We start from the raw sequence: 21070 nt of genomic DNA, 5'->3' as shown, positions 1-21070 counted from the left end.
TAAAAGCCTAAATAAAGTAGGCAAATCTCCACTAATAAATGCCTACTTTAGATCCATCTGCACCCTCCTGCTTATTCCATCTGGGTGGTTCCCACAAATCTCTGTTTCTTCCCCACCATGATAATTTAGGAATTTTTGGCTTAAGACAGAACTGGTAGGTCATCTTTTCTTTTTATCATTGCTACTTTCCTAACTTTCACACTGCTCTTATCCTGATCCAAGAAGATCCATAGATTGATAGAACTGGAAGGAATCTTAGAGCTCCACAGTTCTGACCCCCTCCATTTTAGAAAAGAGGAAACAGGCACAGGGATATGACCAACGGTAGCACAATTATAGCAGAATTAAGACTGGAACATGTGTCCTCACTTTTAGTTCAAAGCTCTTTCTACTTCATCATAAAGCCTCCTCCATGTAATTGGCAGCATCCTTGGTCCCAGCCCTTCGTTATTGTGATAAAATACCCAAAGTTAGTCTGAATCTCATTTTCACTTGCAAGACAGATGATTAATCTTATTTCTACCTTTAGCTTTTCTTATGGAATCTAAATGAATCCTCTGTTTTCCATAATTGTCAGCATTGAAAACTCTTAGGAAATGTCTTAGGGACTTTTTATTTGATTCCAAGGACATAAAAGTCTGCATTTTATTGCCCTGGTTAGATACAACTGGCGGTGGTTGTGAACAGAAATGCATGCAGGCTTGGGTGAAGCCCATTCTAAAGGAAATAAAAATGGTGCCTGGGAGACCAAAGAACTGAGAAGTATCCCCTTTTAACTTTGGGTAAGCAATTTAATTCTTTTGGGCCTTGGTTTCTTCCTCTATAAATGCTTGCACTAGATGATCTGATCTGAAGAGTTGAAGAGGTTGGAATTTACATCTGGGCTCTCTCTTTTTTTTAAAAAATCCAATATGTATAAACATATTTATACAATTCTCTTGCTGCATAAGAGAAATCAGATTTAAAAAAAACAAAATAAATGTCTCTCCCTCCTCTACTAGTTGATGAATAGTTATCAACATTTTGAGGGTCTAAGCAAAATAAAATAATGGAAGAAAGTCCTGGAGTCCTGCTTCTTGTAAGTCTTAATCTTAGAAACCTTAATCCTACCTTGATATTCCAGGGCTTGGAATAATGGTTTATTCCTTTTCACATTACTTCGTAGGAGAGAAGAAATGTGATGCTCAAGTCCCAAGCTGATACTCTAATGGATTCTCCTATAGAAATATTAGGAGCAGCTAGGTGACAATGGATAGAGTACCAGGTCTGAAGTTAGTCATTCAGGAATGACTGAATTCAATCCGGCCTCAGATACCTACTAGCTATGTGAGCCTGGACCTTGTTCACCTTAGCTTCCTCATCTGTAAAATAAGCTGGAGGAGGAATTGGCAAATTTCAAGTTTGCCAAGAAAACTCCAAATGGGATCACAATCAGACATGACTATAGAAACAATATTGCAAATTATGATTAGGTTTTATGTTGCTACCAGTCTGGAAGTAGACTTTGGTTACGTTAGGAGTTAAGAAGACTTTTGTGGGCTAGCCTAGCAACTACCATTTATAACATTATTACTGTGGGGAAATCCAGTCCAAGTTCCAACAACATCTTTGTTTATGAAATTTTGGAACATAACCTTCACAAGTTGGGGACTGGTTCTCCTGTCTTTTGAGAGACATGGAAGGCATGTGGTCTTTTCCATTCCAGAGGTCTGGAAGAATTTATACAGAAACTAATCATAATTCAGTGATTTATTGAAGAAGTTCTAGAGAATCCAGGTGTCACTCAGTCCAGGTGTCAGAAAACTGAAGCCCCCCATCCTGGGTTCTTTTTGCCCACTCATGATCCCCTTTTCAGGCTACCATATTAAAGGTACAGAAGGGTGAAAGGTGTAGTCAGAGGTTGTTTAGTCTAACCTGAACCTGAACCTTCTGTCACATCCTCAACAAGTTTCCACACAGCTAGCCTTTATTTGAGGGCCTCTAGAAGGAATATAGATTTAAATAGGAGGAAACCTTGGCAACTGATTATGCTTTCCTGATTTTCTTCTTTAGGGACTTCTCAGGGCTAGAATTATCTGCCTCTTCTTTTTTCTAAAGTCCAAATCCTCCCTCCCTCCCTGCCTTGGGGTCTTCAAAACCTTACCCTCACATAAACTGTTATAGAATACTGTAGGGAAAATATTAGCTCTAGAGTACTTACTTGTAATGCTCAGTCATAGTCAAGGATTGAGAGCTGGATGGTATGTCAGAGACTATGTTTAGATTAGGAGGATCTTGAGGGTGGGGAAAAATCAGTATCCCTTGGTCAGACTATAGTACCAAATGCTCTGGGAAGTGTTCTCTCCTGATTCCCAGTGAGAAATGAATGATTGAATGAAAGACAAAGTATTTATTAAGTGCTTAGCTGCTAAGTGTTGTGTTGGAGATCCAAGTTGGAAAGAGGGAATTTATGACTTTTTCCTCCTCAAATTTCACATAGCATAATTTGCTTAGGCTATTATATTGTGATGGAGCTTCTTAAGTGTAGTAATTATATCAGAATCTAAGCTCGTGAACAGAAACCTCAATCCTATACTTAGCACGCATTAAGTGCTTAGGTGCTTAATAAATCTTTGTTGAATTAAATAACAAATGGGATTGTGTCTATGGCATGGCTGGGAGAGTCCAGAGGATTATTATAATATTATTTATAATATTTATTATAATTATAGTGGGACCTCAGAGGTCATCTAGCCCAAAGCATCTTAAAGTGTAGGTTGCAATATGGGGTCTCATTACTGAATGTGGGGGGTGCAAAATTGTGATTTATTATCAATACATGTTTGATTAGTGTACTTATTTTATATGCCTATATACCTGAGATCACATAAAAATCTCGAGCATAAAGAGGCCGTGAGTGGAAAAAGTTTAAGAACTCTGATAGTCTCATTCCCTTGTTTTACAGATGAGGAAACTGAGGCCCTCAAGGTTTCAGAAGCCTGCTCAAGATCACACAAGTTAGTGTGCGGCAGAGTTGTAATTTGAACTCATGTCTCTTGACTCTCAATCTAACACTTTGTTGCACAAATACCATAGAATCTAGGTTTTTGGCCTCCAAGTCTAATTTTATTTTTCCTAAGGAACAGCCATCCAGGTCTTCCTAAGCTTCTACCCTCATTCACAACCTCCAAGTCTCACTATCCACATAAATATCACACAAATAAACTAAAAGTGGGGATCCCAGGGAGAGAGCTTTGAGAGCCTGGGCACTTTCATTCAGCCACAAGACTAAATTTCTTGGGTATCATCCTTAAAAAATATAATTACAAATTCAGAGGAAAGAAGGGAAATGAACGGAAGGGGTCAAGAACTTGACTCTTGCCTTAATTTTACACATTGTTTTGAAGGCTTCATAGCATTATTACTGTTGTTCAACTGCTTCAGTCACTCTTTGGGACTCTATTTGGGGTTTTCTTGGCAAAGATACTGGAGTGGTTTGCCATTTTTTTCTCTAGATTATTATTTGTTTTACATATAAAGAAACTAAGGCAAACAGGGTCAAGTGATTTACCCAGGATCATATATCTAATAAGTGTCCGAGGCCAGATTTAAATTCAGGAAAATGAATCTTCCTGGCTCCAAGCCCAGCACTCTATCCAATGAGCATTATTTAATTGGGAGAGAAGCTTACATTTTTGAGGGAGGATTGTCATGGGAGAAAAGGCCTTAAAGTAATAGCACTCCAACTTATCTGATGTGTGTGATTAATCATGTTGTGCCTGGAACTCCAGGAGTGAAGTCAGAATAATTATATAGAACCCAGGCTTTTGATCTGCTTCCAAATATCTGAGTGGATAGAGGCATCTTGCAGAATTATCAGATTGGTAACTATAAGAGATCTTGAGAAGGGAAAGGATTGGGCTTCTGTACTCTGAATAAAGAGTGGATATGTAAAAGAGAGGACACTCATATATGAGAGGTGACTAGCTGTGGATCATGGTCACAGATTAGCTGTTCTGGAATTAACTTCTGTTTGTTTCTTTAGTCTCAGGTAGGTCCACAAAGATAGCACATGTATCAGTTTCCCCTTTCCCTCAGTCCATCTGTTTAGGGGATTTAGGAGGGGTGGGATAAGGGGAATGGGATTATGGGTGAATCATTTATTGCCTCTAGCTCTCTCTTTACCTAAATCTTTTACAAACAAAATCCTGCAGCTCTTTTTCAGAAGGTGTTTTGTTTCATTTTGTTTTTTAAACATATACAGTAAGGAGAGGAAACAGGGAGATGGGTAATGCTGTTCACTTTACTGATTATGAATAATGTGTTTATAATTTGAGGAGTTACAACCTGGATTGGTGGAAAGGATTCAGGTTGAAATTAGGAGACTTGAGTTTAAATCCCAGCCCTGACATGAGAGGTGTGATCATGTTCAAGTTTTCTTGAATCTCAGTTTCTTCACCTATAAAATGGGGATAATAATACTTGTACTACCTAAGTTGTTCTGAGAAAAACCTTGGTCCACCTTCAAGTGCTATATAAATGAGCTCCACTGCTGAATGTCTTCTCAGTAATTGGATACTTTGAATTCTGGGGACTTGATTTGTACTCACCCAAGCATGCCAACTTTTTGTATCTTTTATTTTTTTTCCCTCTGGTTGTCTCAGTCCCATTTAAAGACTATAAGGTTTTTGAAGGTAGGAGTTCCATTTGCTATTTCTGTTTCTACTCAAGAAGTCATTTAAACAAGCATTAAGGACCAGGCACTGAAGATACAAAGATAAAAATGAAAATGATTCCTGTCTTTTTTTGGACAGAGGGTTCTTGTCTTCAAGGGGTTTAGGGGTTCTTCTTATAGCATTAATTCCAGGGCTCTCTACACATAGTAGGTTATTTGTTCACATTTATTCAATAAATGACTGGCATTGGTATACACACATTCAAATAAACACTGAAACGCTCGGAGACAAATCTCTTCTCCTCCAACTCATTGATGGCATCCTCATCACAGTAATTTTAATCAACGAAGCATCTCTGGTGTCTCCAGTATTATCTCAGATGCATACAAAAAAGTTTAAGATATGGTCCCTCCTTTGGATGAACTTACATAAGCCTCACTTAGTAGTCAGACACAGGATTCCTTTCCTTTCACAACAGAACAGGGACAAATCTCAGCAATTTGACAGAAATAATCTATCCCAGGAGTTCTTTCTTTAGGGGGATTTGGGGATATATGGCGCCCAAGTATAGACTTGGTGAATAGACCCAAATCAAAAAGCAGTTATAGACAATGCCATTAATATGCCTATATATGTATATATAAACACAGTATCCCTTCCTTCCTTCCCTCCTCCCTCCTCACCTCAATTCTTCATCACGACAACTTAGGCAAGAAGTTTTACCTGGAAAAGGCTAACAGGTCATCATTGAGGGCTACTGTTAGGGTTAGAATATCTCTAGGACTATTATTAAGCTACTACAGATAATGAATAGCTAGAGATATACATATTGGAGAGTATGAGGAATCTAGGGATTTTGGAAATAATTCAGGATTCCTCAATAATCAGTATTGATGATGGTTGTCAGGGAACTAGGTAGGTTAGAGAGAAATTTTAAAATGATCTGAGGATCTGCATCTAAAGGGACATGAGGAGGTACATGTTTGCACCCATACACACAGAAACACACACACACATACATGACGAGACACATCGGGTCCCCAGAGATAGCTCTCTAAGGTCAGAGGAACAGAGTTGACTTCTCAAAGATCTACCACAATTGTTAAGAAAGGTGACAAAATTAAGGGAGGCAGGCAGGGAAGGAAAGGAGGGTGGAAGAAGAAAGATAAAAGGGGAATAGATGCTAAAGAGCATTTCTGTTCCTCCCAAAATTCACCTGCTAGAGGTGGTACAGAGTTGTAGGCAGGGAAACAAAGCAGCTCTTTTTTCAAGTTGGCTGGGAGTATGGGAAACAAATATAATAGGATCAGAGATAGTAGGGATTGTACTGGCTGGGTGTGATACTTTCAGACATCTTAGATGAAAACTGATTTTAAAACTATTGCTTGATGCTGTTATTCAACCATTCACTGGATCAGAGAAGTGTGCATACATTATTAAGGTTCTTAATTAAAGAAAAAATAACAACAAAAAAAACCACATGTTAAGAGAGATTTGCCTATAAAGAGAGAAGATTTAAACATGCCAGGTAACAGAGAGACAGGTGCAGAAATTGATAGGAACTGTATAGTAGGAGGGAACTCTTTAGAGGGGACGCGGCAGAAGGCCGCAAAGTACAGGGTGCCAGGGTTATCTTCCATCTGAGACTGGGGTGAATGGGTATATAACTGTGACTAGTGCCAAGGAACCATGCCTGCTTTTATAGTCAGAGCCACATGGTTTTATTAAGGTTCTAGCAATGTGCTCTTGCAATGGATCAAACAGAGATTTGAGTGTACTATCTGACCACTGAAATCATCAGTTGATCCAAAGGAGAGAGAATCAGGGCTCCCCAACTTGAGGAAGGGCTTCAGGAGGAGAAGTCAGATAAGCTTTCCATTTCAAAGGCTACTGAAGCTTAAAAAAGTGGGAACCTTATTTAGGATGTTCCTTGGTTTATAGAAAGCCAAAGGAAGTGAGGATTACAGCTTCGATTCCTTGCGTGCCCACCTCGAAAGAGTTGGTGCTCAGCAGGCTGTGGGGCGGAAAGGGCTGGGATGCCCAGGCAGTCCTGGCCCTCCTCTGAAGAAGGAGGGTCAGATTGGGTAAATGCTTGCCCAGCAGCTGCCTAGCACTTGGAAAATTCCCGCCTCTTTCTCATTCCACATGCCCCTGGCTGCTTCCTGCCATACAGTTTTGATTCATGCCAGGCTGATTATGAAGGGGGGAGAGGAAAGGAAGAGATGCAACAGTTAAAAAACAAAATAAGGAAAGGATAGAAAAATCTGAACTTATTCCCAAATAAGGGGGAAAATAGAATCAAATGAAAGCAACAACAAAAAAAGAATCATTTAAATAAATAACAACAAAAAACAAAACTCAAACAAATAACATCCCCTAAAAAACAAAACAAAACAAAACTGAACAAAGGAGTGGGGAGGGGAGGAAAAAATTGCTAAAGACAAATGAGTGTTAGAGCAGGCACGGACAGTTAGGTACAGACGCCATTTACTTACGTTTACCTCGGTGATTGCTATATCAACAATGCTACCCACAACAATCAAGGCGTCAAATGTATTCCATGCATCACAGAAATAGTGCTGCATGTGGCAGAGAAGCCCAGGAGAAAAAAAGAGAAGAGAAAAAAAAAACCAACAAAACAAACCAACAACAAAGGAAGAAAAGAAAATAAAAAAAAAAATAAAAAAAAAAGCATGAAAGGGAGAGAAGAGAAAAAAATAAGAAAAGAAAGAGGTTACGTTGGGCATCTCCAATCACCTTTTTCTTTTTCTTTTTTTAAACCACTCTATAAGTCTGGCAGCTGAAACCTGTGTCACGTTCGGTTCGAAGGGCAGACGGAGAGGACTGACAAAAGGTGGGTTAGTTCAATGGTTACATACATTCAGATGGGTAGACCCCTTTGGGTTGGTGGGAAGGGAGCCCACCTGCTCCCTTCCAACTCATTTCTGTGCACTTGGGGCCCATCACAGCAGGGCAGAGCTGGGACATGTGGGAGGAAAAAAAGGAGGAGAAATTCCTGCTTTTTTCCCCCAGCAGAAGTACGGCGGCAAGTTCAACAAAAGCAATGACTAGAGGGTGGGAGTGGGGTTGGGGGTGAGGTTTACAGGAAATAAAAAGAGAGAGAAAGGGAAATAGAGGAAGAAAAGGAAGAGGAAGTAGGAGAAGAAAGAGGTATCCTGGGAAGGGTAGAGTAATACTCACATTAGTCTCACTGAGAATGACGTCAATAATGCTGCCAATTACGATCAGGAAGTCAAAAACATTCCAAGGATCACTAAAGTAACCCTACATAAGGGAGGGGCAGGCAGGATGGGGATTAAAAAGGAATGTTAGACAGACGAAAACAGTGGAACATCACCATTAGCATCACCGTCCAGGCAGGCTGCCGGAGTTTCCTACCTCAACATTGTGTGGCCAGGAGCTTGAGTGGAAGGAAAGAGGGTGGTGGTGGGGTGGCTAGTCCAAGCCCTCTCCTCCTACCTTTACTTTGTCATCCCACCTAATCCTAATCCACCCTTCATAAACTGACTTCCTTTTCAAATATACTGTGCTTGGGGATTAAGGGAAAGGAGGGAGGAATAGGAACAGGAACAGACAGTTTAATTTGGGATTGTTCCAGGATATGACTGATTGCTAGTCCCCATCCAGCTCACCATCCTCCTAGCCTTCATCCTACCAATCTGCTTCAATCCTTAGTGGTTAGCAGGACCCATCTCAGAGAGTGCAATGAAAAGAATGTGTAATGGATGGGGTTGTAACACGAATAATGCTAGAGGTCAAAGGAAGCACTGAAAACCAAGATAATCATGCCCCAATGGGATATCTCATTTATTTATCTCTGAGATAGCTCACACAAAGGGTAGGTTGAAAAAAAAATTGATGGCTTAGATGAAGAAACATTCACAATGAGTCAGAAGAATCACAACGAGTACAAGTTCCAGCCTTCATAGGCTTTGCTATTGTAAGGAAACATAGTTCCACTTAGCCTCACATGTAGGCAGAGCATAGGTATCATTTTAGGGCTAACAAATACCCTTGCTTTCACTCCCCATCCAATATCTGTTGATTCCCAGAATTCCAGTTAGATATTGATTCCTGGGGAGAAGTAACATTAAACATCTCAGTGTGAATGAATTTATCAGATTCTTCCCGTAGACTAGGTTTCCTTAGGGATAAAGGTCAGGTAAAGAACAAGTTATCAGACTTCTAGAAATGGCAAAGGGAAAGAAGAGGTATAATTAAGAAGGAAAAGGTCACAGAAAGGAAGGAGGGAAGTCAAGAATTCCTAAAAAAATTCACCTACCTCAGAATTTTGTCTGAGTTGGTGCTGCACAGAATATGAATTTGGACATGGGTTTTATATTTTTAGATCTAGAAAAGGGGAACAGGTCTATATCCCCAGATGACACTTGTGGATACGAGGTTAGCTTGTTGACAAAGGGAGGGTGGTCCCATTGTCTCAAGACCCCATCTTCAGAGCTATAAACTGATGGTTTCTCACTAGGTACCCGGGCCCTTCCAATTATTGCAAATGATGGGTTCCTAGAGTACTATGTAGTCCATCCTGTCAGGCTATAATTTCCCCTTTTGTGCCCTCCAGATGGTGGATATCCTGAGGGCCACAATCACCAGGTTTGGCACTTGTGGCTCCAAGTAATTAATGACTTGTGATTAATAGAACCATTAATATCACTTCTCTTACTAAGGTGAGTAACATGAAATGTGCCCACAAATAACTATGAATTTCATGGAATGAAAATAACACAACTAATTAAGAAAAAATCACTAAGTTGAGCTTGAGAATTAGTTTCTAGAATGAAATAGGGATAGAATGTCAGACTTGAAAGGGACGTTAGAAGGACCTTACTCCAGCTTGTGGGGTTTTGGAATCTGGTCATAAAAAAGGATAGAGTAAAAATCAGGTATGCTGGCGAATGGTTGCTGGGTGGATAATCCTTTGTCATTCCCCAGTGGCCAAATGAGAATTCTCCTCAAGGGTGTCCCAGAACATACCTGGCCACTGCCAACAGGTTCTATGCCTTTTCTTTGCTACCAGAGAGACTTTTGGGAGGTAACACTGGGATCATTACTTGAACTTGCTGAGGGGAAGTGTTACAGTTTGTGGAGGGCAGACCAGAGAGAGATTTGTTTGCCTGGAAAAGGACAGAGGGGAAGGGATTTCTTAGGGAGGGGACTGTGCAGATATCTTGGAGATTTTACAGTATGGAAGAAGGATGGAAGGAATCTCTCCATAGCTATTCAGAACCCAAATTTCTTCCTTATGCTTGAACATGCCCCTGGTCCCCTCCCCTTCTTTTATGTTACTGAAGGAGTACACACATTACATTTTTGTACTCCCTGAATTCCCCCTTTCCCCATAGGCAGAGCTTCTAGGGATGGGAATTCTATGAATTAGTGACGGTAGATGTCATGCTATTGAGGGGTAGGGTCAGAGGCTCATTTTCCCTGTGCTTGTCTCACATGTATGGCAGCAGGCCATTAGGGAAATACACAGATGTCCCCCAGGATAGCTGTAGTTGGATTGAAGCTAAGGGCTGCTTCTCTATGATTTGAGTTTAAGTAGCCTGTCACAGAACATCCCTATGTAATTTTTTAGTTAGCTCTTGTGTGGTAAATACACCCTTTCCCCATCCCACTTCTCAGACTGAACACAAGGACCACCTGACCAACCTCTTAAATCAGCAGGTGCTAGGTATTAAAAAGATCCTTTGGGTAATGTGAAACCCAGGAGTCTGATTCACAAATACTTCATGAATAAACATCTTTTTTTACCACAGACTCATTAAGAGTCTACATTTTCACGATTTCCATCACTTTCTCAGTCATTTAATAAATATGTATATATGTCATATATATTTAGGTAATATATATATGTATATGTATTTTCATAAGACAAAAACTTGGGTTATTTTATCTCTGCCTGGCTATATCCAGCTCTTTTAACCTCCTAACTTCCCAGCTGTGCCCTGTTTCCAGCAGGAATGAAAGACATTTTGTCCTAGGCGGCTGCTATTCTTAATGCGGAAAGTCAGGTCATGGGGAAAGGGTGAGAGTCTCCATTCCCAGGCAGTTTTGCCAAGGGGAAGTAAAGCACAGCCTCCAAAGGGGTTTGGGAAGAGCCATATGGTGGAGCAGAGGTTGATGGGGAGAGGGGTTAGGTGAAGGTCAGATTGTGTCATGGCTTCCTTACTGGCCCTCTGGAGCATTTCAGAAAAAAGCCAGAGCCTCTGAGATAGAAAGAACTCTCTCTTCCACACACCTAGAGCAGGAAATACAAAACAAATCTCCTCCTAATCCCCTTAATTTTTTCTCTGGGGTGGGGATAGCAAGAACCTTTTTATTTTATGGAGATGGGACTTGGGAGACATAGAAAAGGAAGAGTTGCTAGTGCTATGGTTCTGTCCCCCCTTCTACTTTCAAGATGAGATTATCAAGCATTGCTAAATACAAATGATATTATTGTGGCTAGATGAAGCTCTGACTCAACCCAGAGAGATCCCCAACTCCTATCCATACATTAAGTTTTATAATCTGATAATTCAGATTCCATTAGAGGGGAAGAGAAAGGGAACAAAGGAGTAGAGAAATGGACTAGATCAGAGCCCGGAAATGTTCAGAATACCACCTAGAACACTTGGTAACAAAACAATATATGGTTGAAAAGGATAGGAGAAAAGGAATTGAAATGTGTGTAGAGGGGAAATATGGTGTTAAAAGAGGAATGAACTGGAGTCTCGGCAGCCATCAGAGGGACCTGAAATAAAACTGGTAAGATGGGTTCTCGTGTGCCATATTACTGAAAGGGGAAAAGAGGGAGAGGGTGGAAGAAAGGTAGATGACAAGACAAAGGCAAGATGTTGAAAACCAGACAAACAGGAAAGGTTAATCAGAATAGCTGCCCTGTGCCAGAAGAGCAGATGAAACTTAAACGGACTCTGTCAACCTCCTGGTTTACCATGAGTTGTCTTGAACTTTGAGTTACCATGAATTATCCTTGGACTTTTGGGGTGGGGTTCAGGGTGGTAAAGTTCAAAGAAAAATGTGCCAATTCTCCTTTTCTTCTAGATTGGCCAGACATTTCTTGGGGGCACTGCCTCCTGCCCCATCCCCACTAGGCCGTGCTTTTGGAATGGCAGGAGCTAGCTGGCTCCTGGATTTTTGGATTGGTTTTTGGTTGTAGAAGGCCACTTGAGCAGATGGCTTCTACTGACTTACTACTTAAAGTCCCTTTATCATTTACCCCCTCCCTCCTAGACATTGGAGACTTTAACAAATAATACCATGATTTTTTGAACCCAGCCCTCTTGAAGTTCACAAGCACGGCTTGAAAGTGGGGAGTGGAAGGGAGGGTAAAGAGGGAGAGAATGTTGACAGTGTCCCTTTAAGTAGCAGTTTATCTTGATGACCTACTCCCCAACCAAACTCCCTTCCCATATTTCCACCTTCTATCTTCCTAGCCAGCTGACCATGATTATCTTTAGGTCCAGTCAGATCTCTCTTATCTCCTTTCAATTTCTCACTCTTATTCCCACAAGGGTCCCCCTCCCTCCTCCCTTCCCCAGTGCTCTGTTCAGATTGACCTTGTAAGGGATTTGGCTAACCTCCTAAATTAGCTCTTCCTGAGCAATAGAGACCCCTTTCGATAAATGAAATCCAGGAGAATCTTATATCACCAAAATTTCTCTGACAAATATTCCTTTCTGCTTTCCCAATATCCATTTGAAAATATTGGATAGGAATAGAAGAATGAGGAATTGAAGGTATTCTCTTTTTTGAGGTGATGGTGGAATATGAAAGCATCATAGGTCCTTTCCTTAAGATAATACTTTCTCCTTGGAACTAAATTATATCAGTCACCTTCCTTTTCTGGGAAGGAGTGTATATATGTGTGTGTGGGAGACTGGTCTTTATATTAAAGCTTGCCAATTGTTCCATGATGGAGAATGTGATGGATTTTGTTGATTTTGATTTCGCTAGACCTCTTTTTGTTTTTTTTTCACAGTCTATATGGCTGAAAGGTCGATGGCTAGTTATGCATACTCCTTTCCTTTTCCCTTCTCTTCAGTCTCCCCCTCCCCCAGATCTGAGGTTTTGGGAGAAAATTATTTTTTTTTTCTCATTCCTCTCCTAATCCTCAGGATATGGAGTCAGGCGACAAGATGTCTGTCTGTCTGTCTCTCTCTTTTTCATCCTGGATGGGAATCATATTTTTGAGTCCCACTCCAAGGAAATAAAGTCAACTTTTAATGATCCACACCTTTAAAAAAAAAGACCAAAACCCAAAACTTATAATCCACTTTCCTCTCCTCTATCAGCAGGTCCTGGAATTGTTTTCTCTTATCTTTCCTGCCCCACCCAATCCCACACATCCTGAGAGAATTCGGATTAATTTAATTTTGAGTAAAACATCATTATTAAGAATAAACCTGTTAAAAAGGCATTGCATAAAACATTTCTAAATCCAAATCCAAAGGATTTTTAGGTAAATCATTGTTTTGGATTATCTTTCATCAGAGAAGATACTTGAGGGTTGGTTGATTTGGAAATTGCTGATTCAAAGGCCTGGAGGATCTGTAGCATATGAATTCAGAGAAGCCTCTCCTTGCCCACCCTTCTGCCCTTGTACCCATTTAATTCTTCCATATTGTCTTCTTTGCTCTTACCCAAAGGTCAGTAATATGCAGTGACTGGAAAGGAATTTTATCAGTTCTAATGTGGAAATAGGTAAGGATATTGAAACTAATACAGAAAGAATGTGTGGTGGGGTTTTGTTGTTCAGTTGTGTGCAACTCTATGTGCCCCCTTTGGGGTTTTCTTGGCAGAGATACTGGGATGGTTTTCCTTTTCTTTCTCTAGATCATTTTACAGATGAGGAAACTGAAGCAAACAAAGTTAAGGGATTTATGCAGAGTCACATTATGCAGAGCTAATAAGTATCTGAGGCCAGATTTGGACTCGGGAAGATGAGTTTTCCTGACTCCAGGCCACTCTACCATCTAGTGCCCCATATAGTTTGATGTAATATGGTTAAATCTTACCCAACCCCATGCGTTCTAGTTCTAATGAAGCAGGCACTATTATGATTATCAGATTACTGGTATTCTTTTGGCCAGAAGCATTAGAGAAATCAGAGGACTTGCTGTATATAATGGTTTAAGACTAACTGAGTTGGCTGCTGTGAGTTTACTGTATGCTAGACTATTTTATTAGGAATTCACTGTGGCACATCTGGAGATAATTAGGACTTCTGGAAGGTTATGCCAGAAGAATGTAAACTTTTAAAAGGTCTTACCTCTTTCAAAGGGCTTAGACAACAAGACTCATGCTTGTTATTTGAGAATCAGATTAAGTTTGAGCATCCTTCTTATCATGTTGATGGCAGGATGGTATATTTTTCTGCTATATTCACAGAGACTACACTAAACAATGGAATGACTGTGATCTATTTCCATGGAGGAGGTGTCCACACTGGCATAATCCTTTGAGTACTGAAGGATCATCTTTGTTCTTAGACCCTTAGCTCCTTCTCATTCCCATGATATACCCATAGTGATGGTACCCACTATAATTTTCCCAACAGCCTTATACTGGTGTTTCAAATAGGAATAAGGCCACCATGGATGTACATGCATACACACTTTCATGTATTCACTGAGATTATGTTGTTAATTCCTAGGTAATTTTCAAGTTATGATTTGTTCCATTGTAGGAAATCATTACCTGATTATTCACTCTATTCCTTTCCACACATCTACATAAAAAGAGCACCAGCAGAGAAGAGGTAAAAGTTCAATGGTATGGAGATGATGACTATAAAACTTTGTTGCATCACTGATGTCTCTGGTATTTAGAATGCTGGTATAAATTCCCCCACCAACTCAGATCCATCCAATCCTAAAAACTGCTCTTTTCAAGTGATACTAAGCAAGAAACCAATAGATAAAGGCACACTGGGGAGCTGTGATTATACATTAGTTGGGTATTGGTAGACCTGAAATGAAGTCAGATGATTCCTGTTGGAAGCCAAGTCCCTGTGGAACTGCTAAAATGAGAGAGCTGAAGCAAAGAAAAAGAGCAGCACAATTTGAAGTGACTGCATAGAAGTAAAAAGGAAGAGGCAGCTAAAAGTGAAAATAATTGGAAAAGGATGTAGATGTAGATACTATCTAAGGGAGAGAAGGTATAGATGGAAGAGAGAAGAGAGAAGAGGAGGACAAGAGATGTAAGAACAGGAAAGAGAAAAAGAGAGATGAGAGGAGAAAGAGGAGAGAGAGAGAGGCAGATATACAAAAATTGAGAAGGATGAGAAGAAAGAGGAAGAGAAGAAAGAAAAGAGGCAGAAAAGGAAAAAGAGGAAGAGGAAAAGAGGGAGAAGAAGGTAGATAGAACAAAGACAACAAAAATTAAAGATGCAGAAGAATATCGAATAGGCATATATTGAAAGAAGATGTCTGGATGGAAAATAAATAATTGAGAGAATAGGAGAAATGGAAAGAAAAGTTGGTGAATAAGAAATTGGGGAAGTAATAGAAATGAAAATTCACCAGACAGGCAGGTCTCAGTGTCTTTGAAGTAAACCTGCAGGCATAGACAAAGTAAAGAAACATTAGTCATGAAAAGAAAAAGAAGAATAAGATAGAGGGAGGGAAAGGAAGGGGGGGGGGAGAAGCAGACATTTATGAACTTCTAGGATATACTAGCTCCCTGAAGAATCTTTACTGCTTGAGTATAAATCAGTACCTTCCATATGATAGGCACTTAATAAATCATTGCTAAATTGCAGATTGTTTGGGTTGGAAGGGAATTGGAGAGTCATCTGGTTTAAACCGTACCTGAACAGAAATCCTTTCTGCAACATCTTTAGCAATGGTTATTCAAGCTCCTCTTGAAAATATCTAGTGATGAAGAACATACTATCTCCTGGAATGAGAAAGCTCATTCTACATTTGGACAGCTCTTTCCCTTACATCAAATCAATGTCTTGTCCCTGAAATTTCTGTCACATCTCTGCTAGTTACATCTCTAATTCTGGGGCCAGGCAGGATAAGTCTAAACCCTCTTCCATGTGAGAAAACTTCAGGCATTTAAAATGCCTGAAGATAACTATTACGGTCCAAGCCTTTTTTATTTCTCCCACCCATAAATTTTCCCTTCTCTGAACAGAACTGAATAAGATGTTTTGGAAAGAATGCAACTGACAGGAGTTAGGGATAAAGGAATTTAAAGATGCTTTCTAGAAGCTAGATCCTTCACCAATTTCCTTCTTTTTTCATCATGGGGTTGGAAAATTAAATTAAGTGAACTTGGGAAGGGAAGAGGTGCCAAATGAGAAGTGGCAGCAGTGGCAATATCTCATTGTATGTCTGGGTAGAGCTGATCCAATGGAATATCAACATGACAATAGTAAATGACACCAAGCAGAGATAATATAAATTCTATTATGGTAAAAGATGCTACTTGGACATTACAGTAATCATGGAAATTAGTGGCATCTAATAGAGGAAGAATAACTGGAGCATGCAGCTGTTCCAAGGTTTCTGAGAGCCTGGAAGGGAATTGTGGGGACTTTTATATTTATACTCTTACCTTGTGATAAATAAATAAATAAACAAATATATATTATATATATATATATTATATCTCACAATAAATACATACAATTTTCCATCAGAGAGCAGTGAAACATTGTATGGTAGGAGGGATGAAAGGTCATGGATTGGGGGAAGGTGCTGGTTGCCTTACTATATGGTGCTATTTTTCTTTCTTTTCTTATTTTTTTCTTTTTTCTTTGCCGAGGCAATTGGGGTTAAGTGACTTACCCAGGGACACACAGTCAGGAAGCTTTAAGTGTCTCAGAGCAGATTTGAACTCAGGTCCTCCTGACTTCAGGGCTGGTGCTCTATCCACTACACTACCTGGCTACACTATTTTGCTTTCTTTTCAAGTTTATCTTTGCCACTGATTGAAGAATGCTCTTAAGTTCCTTAAAGGATAAAGGGGAAAATCCTGCCTTTTGATTGAATATAAAGTATATACAGGCTAAGGTGTCAGTAATTTAATGCTTTCTTGCCTTCAGTTTAGTTCTCAGCCTCCATTTCCATTTTTTCCCTTTCCTTTTCCTTATCAGGAAACACCAAAGACAAATCTAACAAGAGATTGAAACCTGTTGAACAAAATCATTGTAGAGAATTGTAGAGAGGGGCAGGCAGAAATATCCCCATCTATCAATGGATAGTGTCTTAAGGTGAAATATCAAAGTATGCAAGTAGGTCAAATTTCAAAAAATGTTTTAAATTTTAATTTAAATTTTTAAAAGTGAAGCAGCAGGCTTTTCTGTACCTCATTTCACACTTCTTTAAAATAGAGACCTCCTGACATGAAAGAAACACCTGAAAGACAATTTCTAGATAATTAATAATCTATTAATTAGGCTAGCTAATCAATACATTAGTGGTCAGTGGCTTCTCTCAATAACTAAAGACATCTAATGCAAATACTGAAGGCTTTAAATATTTTTTGGAAAGGGAATGCCCTCGTCAGGAAAATAAACCCTTACTTATGAACAATTAAGGGAGTGGGTCTTTAAATGAAGAGGTGGGCTAAAAGTCTTCAATTCCTCCTGAAGTACCATAAAGGGTTATTCCTGGGTCATGAGACCCAGCCACTTCCAGCACTCTGGACAGAGGAATCCATCTTTATCCAGACCACTCTGGTTGGTTTTTTTCCTTCATGAGTTAGATCCTTCATTTTAATGGAGGGTACAAGGGCATAGGGTTAATACTTGAGGGATGGAATCTACCTAGATTAGATTTTGTTTATATTATAAATGGAAGTAAGTTTTTTTAGTTGAATGGGATCCTGTCCAAAATTGTGGAGCAAGTTCCTGGTGTATGGGGACATCCTCATGTATCAGCTTTGTTCTTCAAAGACTGACTGACTCATAGGGGCTGATCCTTGAATGAGGAAATAAAGAGGGGGAAAAAGCCCCTTAATTCTAATTTAATAATTTGTTATTACCATAATAGAAAAATAATTTTCTTCATTCCTTATAAACCTACAAATGGGACAAAAGAATTATATCTTTCAAGTACTTAGGGCTTCTCAGACCTAAATAAGTATGTTAAGTAGTTATAGTCTTTGAAGGAATAAGGTGGAATTGCATTGTGCTAAATTAACAACAACCCTACCTAGGTCACAAAGATGACACAAAACATGCAGTCTTAGAGGTCTTCATGGAAAAAGAAGGGAAAAGTCTGCTACTCTAAGGTGTGGAGACATGGGCTGATTATAAGAAACAGGGAAACTTCAGCTATTTTTTAGTCCTAACCAAGTCCTTATCATTTAAATGAATTCTGCCTCCGAATCATTACTGAGCAACCTAATCACAGTGGGGAGGGTCCTCTAAAGGGCAATAGTTCTAAGCATTTCCCCTATTTCATAACGCCTTATAATAGGTATTCCCTCATCAACTGAGAATTTGAATTACTTAGAATAAGCCTTCCTGGGGATGGACTTTTGAAAATTCACCATCTTTAATTTAGGCAGATTTTTTTTTCCCTTTGCCTGTTCTCTTGTTCACCAGATTGTGACTGAAAACTGAAGTGTACCGTCCCACTGGGCTTTTCTCATGGTGGGAATAATTTTACCTATTAAACAATTAAATGTAATAGCTAATACTACCCTTCCCACACCACAGCTTTTTGTTAAGTCACATAATTTTAAAAAATCATTCATAGCAATGTTCCGGCTTTTAAAAGCCAGGCAAGAAAGAAGCCTGTCACAATGTTGCAACAATATGCAAATTCCCTGGGTACAGAAGCTGTGATAGGCAGGCCCCTCCTTAAGAAAGCCCCTACTATTACCATTCATGCCTGTCAGTCTTGTGCTGAAAGCACCAGGTACCCTGTTGTCATGACATAAATAAATAATAATCATGGTAATTCTGCTCACCAATCAGACCTCTAGGTTGTGTGTGTGTGTGTGTGTGTGAGTGTGTGAGAGAGAGAGAGACAGAGAGAGAGACAGAGACAGAGAGAGAGAGAGAGAGACAGAGAGACAGAGACAGAGATAGAGCGAGAGACATATACACACAGACAGAGACAGAGACACAGACACAGAGACAGAGAGATGAAGTGAAGAGGAGGGTTATTCCTTCCAGCTCCAAATCCTTTTCTATTTCTTTTCCACTGTGCTGGTGAGTCTCAGGAGACAAGTTGGACTCATGTCCTGAGGAAGCACGGGTTGGTTTTAATATAAATAAAAATAAAACATACACATATGTGTGTGTATATACATATATATATGTGTGTGTGTGTGTGTGTGTGTGTGTGTGTATGTGTGTGTGTGTGAATGGATAGACCAATAGATAGTGTTGAGGGTAACAGCTAGAAAAAGTCTAGTATTAGTCACTTCAGCTAATGTTCATTGGTTAATAATTTAACTAATACTCAATGGAAGCTAAAACAAATTCTTTCCCCTTTTGTCCCATGATGTTTTGTTTCTTTATGAACAAAATATTGAATTTAGGGCAAGGAGAAAATAGTTACCAATTCATTTCAGGGCCATGACAGCATGAACTGTGTTTTATTTTTCTTTGTATTGTATGTTCTTCCTTTCCTTTAAACTCAGTCCTCATTTTGATTTCTCTGTTTCTGTTGAGAGCACTACTATTCTTTTAGGTTTGCAACCTCCTAGTCATCTTCAATCTTCCTCATTTTATCCTATCCCCTATTCATCATTTCCAATAAATTGCCCTCTCCATTACACCTCTCCCATCTGTTTTCTCTCTACTGAGAAGGTACTATCCTAGTTAAGGACTCTTTTGACTATAATCCTTGCAATAGTCTCTTAATCAGTTTCCTTGAGTTAATGCTCTTTTTTTCAATCCAAGTTTCACACAGCTCCCAACGTGTTCTCGTTGTCTCTCTGTCTGTCTCTTTTTTTCTTTCTCTGACTCCAATGCCAGTTCTTTTTCCACTGTGCCATCTAGCTGCCCTTCCAAAATGATATTTCTGAAGCACAGATATTAACATCTTATTCTTCTGCTCAAGACTTTAGAGGCTTCCTATTATTGCCAGTATATAAAAATAAACAAAAATACATTTCAGATTTGCCCTCTGTGATTTTGAGCAAGTCATTTAAATTCACTGAACCTCAGTTTCCTCATTTATAAAATGAAAAGTTTAGACTAGATGGCTTCTGTGATCCTTTCTAAAACTACAGTAAAATGAACGTGGTTGCTCTTATTCTTAGTACAAGTAGATATTTGTTTATTTTGAGCTATTACGAACATTGAACATTAATTAGGTCTTCAGGAAAATGTTGTATAGTAGCCAATTACTGACCATTACCAAATCAAACTGAACCCAAGAGAAGATTAAGAAGATTTCATATTTTCCTTCCCCATTCCTCTCCAACAATGTAATCTTGGACCTTAATGAAACCTTGCGGGTTTGACTTTTCACATCCTCCCAGTTAGTTATTTAGAAGGCTCACTGTATTAGAGTAGGTTAGTCTGCTATTTTCTGAGAGGTATGGCCATGTGCTGTTTATACCTTGTTTATTAAAATTTAGGGCATCAATGCCATTTATATCTGTATCTTGTCCAGTTAACTATAGTGCATAGTTGCTTAATGAATATTTGTTGAATGAATGATGTATTTTAGTCCTGTTAGCAATATGGTCAGTTTCATCATGGCTATGGTTCCAATGGGTAGTTTTATAACTAAGAGAATACAGCAGAACTACAGTAAAGAAAAGACCTGTATTGCTATTAATTGCTCTGCCATAACAGAAACTAAGGGAAGCTCAAAAGTTTATGATCCAGGTGTTATATGAGACAGACTCTTAACAATATTGCATCCCAGAACAGTCCAGTCTTGAATATATTTTGTGGCAGAGATTACCTTCCAACTCCCTTACTTTCTATCATCATTCTACTATCTTTCCAACCACAGTTTTAAGATTCCCAAGCACATAACATCAGGTTTACCTTACCTAATACCAAACATATAAACACTGAAACAACCTTTGTTCTGAAATTACTCCCTGAATGAACTGTTTTTTTTTTTCTAACATACAAGCAATGTATACACTTTGGAATACCCATACTCAACATAATCACTGAATTTCATTCCATGCTACCACATTTACTCTTCCCATGTTATTCTCTCAACGACCAAATTCTCTCTTGAAGCATCTTACTAATGCTCTTAAATACTTTTCATGAAACTGTAGGCACCTACTTTTCTTTACCTGTCCAACACAAACATATTTTTGTTTCTTTTCTTGTTGGTCCTACAACATGCCAAGCTGCTGATATTTTTCAATTCCCAAACTCCTGTACTGTGACAACTTTGAAATCAGCACAAGATGCTCTTCTGTGTTAGTTATAA

At 39.2% G+C, this 21070-nt stretch overlaps 1 protein-coding gene across 2 annotated transcripts in view; it reads right to left on the bottom strand.

The window, feature by feature from the left end:
• The window catches only part of LOC100926503 (voltage-dependent L-type calcium channel subunit alpha-1C), a 342775-nt gene that overhangs the window by 61786 nt on the left and 259919 nt on the right, over positions 1-21070 (bottom strand). Inside the window, exon 28 of one of the 2 annotated variants that reach the window (XM_031937793.1) lies at positions 7857-7940. In XM_031937793.1, coding sequence (XP_031793653.1) covers positions 7857-7940 — 84 coding nt within the window. Of the gene's footprint in view, positions 1-7150; positions 7235-7856; positions 7941-21070 lie in introns of both variants that reach the window. The other variant, XM_031937792.1, reaches the window with a different exon arrangement.

Source organism: Sarcophilus harrisii, chromosome 5, assembly GCF_902635505.1.
Source record: "Sarcophilus harrisii chromosome 5, mSarHar1.11, whole genome shotgun sequence".
Classification (NCBI taxonomy): domain Eukaryota; kingdom Metazoa; phylum Chordata; class Mammalia; order Dasyuromorphia; family Dasyuridae; genus Sarcophilus; species Sarcophilus harrisii.
Note: the sequence above shows the minus strand (reverse complement) of the source record. Positions and strands in the feature narration are given on the sequence as shown.